The sequence below is a fragment of the Capsicum annuum genome, chromosome 4, assembly GCF_002878395.1.
Source record: "Capsicum annuum cultivar UCD-10X-F1 chromosome 4, UCD10Xv1.1, whole genome shotgun sequence".
NCBI classification, from domain to species: domain Eukaryota; kingdom Viridiplantae; phylum Streptophyta; class Magnoliopsida; order Solanales; family Solanaceae; genus Capsicum; species Capsicum annuum.
Window position 1 is genome coordinate 223,760,625 of NC_061114.1, and position 8,341 is coordinate 223,768,965.

The 8,341-nt window shown below is 31.6% G+C and overlaps 1 protein-coding gene across 2 annotated transcripts in view; it reads right to left on the reverse strand.

Moving 5' to 3' along the window:
* Positions 1–3,377: 3,377 nt before the first annotated feature.
* Positions 3,378–8,341, reverse strand: part of LOC107867137 (patatin-like protein 2) — a 16,058-nt gene continuing 11,094 nt past the window's right edge. The window contains exons 1-7 of one of the 2 annotated variants that reach the window (XM_016713254.2): positions 7,935–8,172; positions 7,016–7,200; positions 6,475–6,661; positions 5,599–5,760; positions 4,537–4,842; positions 3,799–3,974; positions 3,378–3,683 (exon numbers count right to left, since the gene is read on the reverse strand). In XM_016713254.2, the coding sequence (XP_016568740.1) occupies positions 3,593–3,683; positions 3,799–3,974; positions 4,537–4,842; positions 5,599–5,760; positions 6,475–6,661; positions 7,016–7,200; positions 7,935–8,072 (1,245 nt within the window). In that variant the 5' untranslated portion in view covers positions 8,073–8,172 and the 3' untranslated portion in view covers positions 3,378–3,592. Of the gene's footprint in view, positions 3,684–3,798; positions 3,975–4,536; positions 4,843–5,598; positions 5,761–6,474; positions 6,662–7,015; positions 7,201–7,934; positions 8,173–8,341 lie in introns of those variants that run through there. The other variant, XM_016713253.2, reaches the window with a different exon arrangement.

Sequence of the window (8,341 nt, forward strand, 5' to 3'; positions counted from 1 at the left end):
AGTTTTAGATCATATTGTTTGTTTAGTAAAAGATAGAGATATAAAAAAGCGGAATCAATACATTAGAAACACTTAGAATAAAAAAAAATTGACGAAAAAAAACATGATTAAAGAAAACGTGCAGGAGATTTTTTTTGGTAAATATAGGATAACAAAATTGCAATAGAGAAATGTTAATAAAAGAGTAAAATAGAGATATGAAAGATGTTGTAATGCACAAAAATGTGGAGGGCAAATGATGTTTAAAGTTTATAGTTTATAGTTTATAGTATTAGGAATTTTACTTTTATCTTTTTGCATGCTTGTATCTTGTAATTTGTTGTCTTTATCTTTCATTTTTGTTATTAAATTCTCATGATTCATGCGATGATTAAACGAGTTACTCCATAATTTTATTATACTTCTAACATCTTGTTTCGTTAGAATTTTTTAAAGATTGTAAAATAGAATTATTTTTTTTAACGAAGTTAGTAGAGCCATGGAAAGATTTTTTGTTATAGAAAATTTAGTTTTATTTTATAAAATATTAGATTAATATTTTAAAATGATTGGTTCAATCCTATCGTCATTAAAATATTTTTCTTAGAATTAAATCAATTTTAAGATCTAAACAGTTATTAACTAGTGTAAGCTTAAGAGAAATGGATTGCAAATTTATCCAAAATCCGTCTTAAATGATAAAAGAAAAGAGTAAAAATAGATAAGAAAAAATTATCTCGACTTTACAAAAGATGAAGCAAATGCCTTTAACGCTAGACTAATTTTAGGCACGTTTAAAATTTTCGTTTCAACTGAGAATGCGGCGCACGCATCTTTTTGAGACATTTAAAAATAATTTAAGGATGTAAAAAATATATCTTGGTAAATATTTTTCTAAAATTTACTTGACAAATATTTTTCAACTTGTCACCGATTTATTTAATAATAAACGAGATTTTAGATATATAAAATGATCGATTTAGGCCTTAACATAATTTATAAAAATAGTTAAAGCTAAATAAGTCAATAAAAGCGACCGTGCAAGAACCACGGGACTCGAGGGGTGTCTCACACCTTCCCCTCGATCGACAGAATTCCTTACCCGGTCTTCTGTTTCGCAGACCAATAAAGAGTCATTTCCTTTTGACTAGGGATTTAAAAAGGTGACTTGGAACACCATAACTCAATTTCAAGTGGCGACTCTATTAATAAACTAATCCCTATTCAAAACCATCACTTTAATTGTAAAAACCTTCGACTTCAATCCTGCGGGCGAAAAAGGGGTGTGACACTTAATAAAATAATAATATAGAAAAAAGTTATAAATCTTTTGTGATTTACTAAAATAAATAAGAAAAATAATTAATTTTTAATATAAGAAGTTAGTAAAAAAAGAAGAAGAACAACAACAACAAATCCAGTATATTTTCACATAGTGGGGTCTGGGGAGGGAGAAGGTACGCAGTCCATACCACTACCTCTAAAGAAGTAGAGAGGCTGTTTCCGATAGACCCCCGGCTCAAGACACAGGACCGTAGACATACGTCGCCAACATACAACAGGATAAGAATAACAACGATACAACAACCATAGAAATACAGTACATTAACAAACCAAAGACACTCCCTTCCCCCCAACCCTAGCATTACCAATAAAGCTACACCAAACTCTCCTAACTACGGCCTATGACTTGACCACACCCCTTAGCCCTCTACCCTAATACTCTTCCTCCAAACCTTCCTATCGAGGGTCATGTCCTCAGTGAGTCATAACTGCTCCATGTCACGTCTAATCACTTTTCTCCAGTATTTCTTTGATCTACCCCTACCCCGCTTGAAACCATCCAGGGTCAACCTCTCACACCTACGAACCGGGGCATCCGTGCCCCTTCTCATCATATGCCCAAACCATCTCAACCTCACTTCCCATATCTTATCCTCCACCGACGCCACTCCCACCTTCTCCCGAATAATCTCATTCCTAACCCTGTCAGCCCTCGTAAATCCACACATCCAACGCAACATCCTTATTTCTGCCACCTTCTACTTTTGAACGTGAGAATTCTTAACAGAAAAATAAATTCAAAAGCATCTAGATGTAGACAATGAATATGTAGATAGACCAAAAAAAATTCTTTTAGATGGCCAAAAATCAGTCTGGATCAAACCTTAAGGACCAACTACAGCCTCTGAAACTCAAGGATAATGAGCCTACCCCTCTAACCGCCTCCATTTAAAAACTAGGCTTAGCTTACATGACTCGAACTCGCGACTAAGCTACAAGTCCCTCCACCTTTGCCACTTGAACTGATCCAGCCATAAGCCACACGTGAGAAAAAAATCACCAATTCCTTGACTAAATTTGAATCAAATTAAGTAAAAAACGAACAACTAATTGATAAGGAACAAGGAGAGTTTTATTAAAAATTACTACTATATATAATTCAATTATAAATATATAAATAAAAGTATCATGAAATGATAAATGAGGACAAATAATGTAACAAAATGTATGGAAAAAAATAATAAACATGTGTTACTATCGAATTACACTAAAGACTTTGTGAGGACTACCAAAATATATGGATATATAAGTATAATATAGTATACTTTTCCATAACAGACTACTTGAATATCATTACACTGGTCCAACAATCAAAAGCTAGGATACAGAAATTGAATTACAACTGTGGCGAACAAATCAACAAGGATTCTTGTGTGCTTCAAACATTTCATGGGCGGGGCTACAGTGTAGGAAACGGATTTAATAGAATTTAATAATTTTGATTTAAATTTTATATGTATTTGAAGAAATTTATTTAATATGTAAAAATTATTAATTTAGAATTCACTAACCCAAAGTGACCAAGGAGTTGTTTCGTAGAATGTAATGTATGCATTAAACTAATACTATTATTAGTATCTTGTTTGTTATATTTTTTTTTTAGTCTTTGCATGACTGTGTATTGGTAATAAAAAGCATTTTGATACATACATTAACTTGATTAGTGACATTGCTACCCTTCAAAATATTTTTCAATTCCTTTTCCCACCATTTTTATATTTAATTTCCCAATTCATTTTTCCACCATATACTTTTGCCATGAAAATAAAGGTTGATTTTCCCCTTCTACTTCACACACTTTTTTGTGGAGCTTTCAAGCACCATGCAGAATCTAAAAATAATTTTAATGAGGATCACAGACAAATCTAGAAACAAAATACTAGACTAGGATCACTGTGTCAGTTTTGATAGTGATGATCTCAACATTTTCGTCATGTCAATTGAAATTTTACGGTCACAACAGTAGTATTCAAAATCCTCAGATCGGAGCAGGGAATCCAGGGCCTTCAGAAAAAATTCAGTGGCAGAACAAGAGAGTAAGCTAAGGGAGAGTATTTTCGTAAACAAATAATCTTTTATACAGATAATTTATTGCGTATAATTTCTAATACATCACACCAAATAATGTACTGTATAAGAAATAATGTCGTCATAAATAATACCAGTATAATTAATACAAACATTGTTAACACAAGCATTACTAATATATCCCATTCAACATTATTCATATCCGCTCTACCAAATGATCCGTAAATCCATACTGATGTGTTTAAAATTTTGACTCCACCTCTACAAATTGTTTGTAAGAGTCAACTCGACCTTCCCTAATTCTTTTTTCTTCGGAAAGCAACTTTGCAAACCTGGAAAAATAATATGTTACGTTCAATTTAATAACTAACAGAGAATATATAATGATTAATATTGGTATATCATATATGCAGAATATTAATATTCACAAGAGAGTTGAATAATTACCCTGTCAAAGCTTCTTCATTTGTGCCAGCATTTTTGTATTCTTCAAATATACCTGTCTTCAGATTTACCCTTGACATTGGTTTCTTCAATAAATTTTCTCCAATTTCAACCAATTTGTCCATGTTCTTTTTGGTTGATATGTCAACAGAGGAGTCTGTTCCACTTAATGTGTCATCCTAATTAACAACATAATAATTAATAGTACTCAAGATAAAGTTAAAACACCCATCACTTTTCTTATTTTGCAATATTTTGTTTGAAAATACATGCATTTATCAGTAAGAATTGAGGTGGAATGATAAGTATTTTGTCTGTCTTAGATTCAAAGATTCAAAACTCTGAGTATGAAAATCACGTTTGTACGAGTGCTTTTACTCTCAAAATTTTATAGCCCATAGGAGTATTTATCTGTAATTTGATAAATACTCAACTAATTAAAATAATAAGGCTAGATTTAAAGGAAGGAAAGGAACACTAAATGGTTGTTTTTTCAATAACATCAAATATTTAGAAACAATTTCAATTGGAAAATTAGCATTTTTAATCCCTCAAATGTTAATTTTATTTTAACTTTGATCCCTGTGATTTCTGGTCAAACATATTCAACCTTCACTTAATTGATACGTTTACTTTTTAATCCTCTCGACTGTTATGCTTTGACTTGTCATGAATTTTTTTAAATGAATTAAAAAAGAAAAAGTAAGTTAAACAAATTGAAACAGACAGAGTATGTTGTACCTGAATACGAAGGTAATGATTTTCAAAACATAGGGCTTGGAAAGCAACAGAAATATGATAATCAACCATATCATCACTAGCATTAGCAAATGCATCAATAATTGGATTTGAGCCTCCATTAAGTAGCCATCCAAAAACACCCCATTTTGAGGCAATTTTAGCATCATATTTAGGTTCCAATTTTGCTGATCCTGTCCCTATGGAAATTACTAAAAGTTTTCCATAATGATTAGTAGGCTTCTCTGAGGAGAAATTTGGATTTTTTGTGTGTATTTGTTTGGTCACTTCACTTGTAGCAATAAAAGTCTGCGAAAAAAAAAAGAACACAACCAAATTATATATAAATTTTGCAATATAAACAATACTCCTATACAAATTTCGAGTTAACTTCACACGTCTCACTAATTATCATTCACCATCTAATAGTATAAGTAGTATTTTTTATTTTTTTTTGTCAAATTAAAGTAATTAAATTTCATTCATAAACTTTATTCAATATAACAGTAAATTAAAGGACGAACAACATTAAATCCCGACAGTTTGAAGTTTAATTACAGAAAATTTCGATATTTGCATAATTACTGAAAAATTTAATTTTGGATCTGTCGAGACATAATTAGCTCCAGATACATCCAACTAAAATACATTTTTTCCTTTGTAAAGATACATAAGTAGCTCCTCATACTTTTTTTTTTTTTTCGATTTTGGGTCTGTCGAGATACATAATAGCTCCTGATACATCCAATGAAGATACGTAATTAGTTGAGATTTTTGTAACTACTTTGAAAAGGTGAAGATTTTGTGTAAATACGATAAGTTAAGGTGTATGTTTATGTTATTTTTTCTAAATTAAAATCACCTTGATGGATATATGGTGTCCTTATAGTGCCTAAGATTTAGTTTCATTTGGTGAAGGCTTAGTGAATTCATCATTATATGTAGTGATTAGTGAGTAAAGTTCGATTATTTTAATGTGACGTAAAAAATCATATATGATATTCTATTAATAGATAAAGTTTAGAAAATAGGTTGAATAATATTGTTGTAATTTATAATACGTACAGGATTGTTAGCTGCAACTGCACCATCAACAAGATTGAACTCATGAATTTTTCCATCTTTGTCTTGAGTTTGAAAATAATGTGCAGGAAGATATGTTGGAGCAGCAGATGTGCCAATGCATATATCTGAAAGCTTAGCATCCATTAATGGATTTTCTTTGGCCTGTTGGACGGGGTTAAACGGGTCAAATCAATAAACAGATTAAGTATAACACGATACAATATTAATCGAGTTAAGATGAGTGTGTTAAAAGAGGTTGGGTCGTAAGTCAATCATGTTTGTTTGAATCGAGATGAATAGATGTATGGCTAAACAATGAGTGATAACCTAACTCGTTCGTTTCAAAGTTCATTTTCATTACTAATGAAAGTATTTAATGACTTTATCAAATAATTAAATCCTAATTTTTTATTTTTTTATGTTTTGGTAATTTATTTTCTGGATTTGAACTAAATATGCAAATCAAATCAAATCAATCTTTAGACATGCTAGCTTGTTACGTCCAACCAATGAGATAAGCATTCATTACCTCTTCAAACTCTGATCAAAGTTGCTACGACACACTTCAACTTCACAGAGGTATTATTATCCCTGAACTTAATTTTAATGCATTTTTTGCTGACATGGCACCTTTATTACATAAAATGAAGCCCACGTCAAAGGTGTCACGTCAGTTAAAAAAGTTGACAAAAGGTGTCACGTCAGCACAAAACGGCGATAAAAATACGCTAAAATTGAGTTCAGAAATAACAGAACTCCATAAAATTGAAATATATCGTCACAAATTTAATCATAATTCAGAGTTACCATATGCTTCAACTAATATTTTCATGACAAGTCTAATAAAAACAGAAAAAAAATAATAGAGAAAGGGACCTCATAAGTGGTGAAAATTGTAGGTTGCATGTTCTTGATATCAAAAGTTGGAATGACCACATTAGTCAATGTCTCATGCAAATGTGTGTCTCCTAATTTCTCTTGTATGATTTGGTGAAGATATTTCCCATCATATCGTGGCCCCATCACCAATTTTAATGGCTTCACAATTGATCCAAACACCTTCCTATCATGAAAAGCAAAATCAATTGTCAAAAGTAGCATTGTTAGCCCAAACTTCCAACAATAAATAAATAAATAAATAAATTATCTTGAAAAATATTTATTCTAAAATTACTTTCTGAAAAAAGTTTTTTCAATGAGAAGCGGTTTGTATTTATCTGATAATTTTTTTTTTAAAAAAAATTAGCTTCTGAAAAATAAGTATATTTATTTTCTTTCAAAAGCTTGATGAAATAGTACACAAGTTTAAAAAAAATAAGTATTTATTTTAAGAAAAAATAAATTTGGCCAAACAGCTAATCCATTAGTGTTTTGTACAAGAATTTCACATGAAAAAAATCAATTGTAGAAAAGTTACCAATTATTTTGGGGGAATATCTTTGGGCCATGCTCAAGATAGAAGGGCTTAATGTCTTTAGCAGCAAAGAGAGGGCGGTTGTCTTTGTTTGGAGCTGTTAGCATTGCTGTGACAAGACCCCCTGTGCTTGTTCCTGCAATTATATCAAAATAATCTGCAATTCTTGCATCCTCCCCATCCAATTCCTGTTCATTCAAAAATTAAATTTACTGAGTTTAGGATAATCTTGTGCATTAAAACTCTTGCTAAGTGTGGGTTCCAAAGAAGGGTCGGACCACAAGACACAACAGCCTATTGTACGCAGACTTTCTGTTACATTTCTATAAGGGACTGTTTTCACGGCTTGAACATGCATCCTCTTGATTACATTTCAGCAACTTAACCGGTCGAAACCGATTTCACATATAAAATTAACATAGAGCTGTGTTCAAATGAGTATGGTGCATTTGTTTTTGCTTTCTGAGCACATAGTTCTACACAATGACTACATAAAAGAATTTTACCTTAATCATTAGCCGGTGCACTAAAGGACAGCCCGGTGCATTAAAGTGTTAACTTACAATTCTATTAAAGACTGTTTCCACGGCCAGAACTCCTGACCTCCGGTTCATATGACAATAACTTTACCAGTTACTCCAAATCTTCCCTTCGATCATTAACTCCACTAGGTGCAGAGCCCGAGGGAAGGACTTAACCACAAGTATTCATTGTACACAGTCTTAACTTATATTTCTACGAGAGACTGTTTACACGACTAAAATACATGACCTCCAGATCACATGACAACAACTTAACCAGTTATCAAGGCTCCCCTTCAATCATTAACTCGTAATAAATGGTGCATAATCTGATACAATAGGTTAAATTTTTCACTTAATGATATAAAATGCAAATAAGGATAGAGAAGTTTAAACTTCACCTGGAGTTGAGATTCAAGAAACTCAAGAATAGTTGCAGGAATCAACCCCCTAATGCCACCTCCATCGATGCTGAGAATAGTGACGTATTTACCATAAATTGGAGGCTGATGCTGCTTGAATGAACCAGATGATGACATTATAGTCTTCTTTCTCTATTTTTTGATAAATTTTAGAGTTATGATGGAATAGAATATATTGCTGGTTTTGTGAAGAAAATAATTAAATTCCAGAACTAACTGTTAGAACATTTAATTTTATTGATTTATTGACGGTCAAGTTGCTTCAACTTGCAATGCAAGATATTTTTTTGGACTCGGCACTGCTCCCTCACTCTCAAATTATCCGTCCCAAATTTCTTAATTTGATTTCTTATTTTACATTAATCAAGAAAAGACAAAAAAAAATT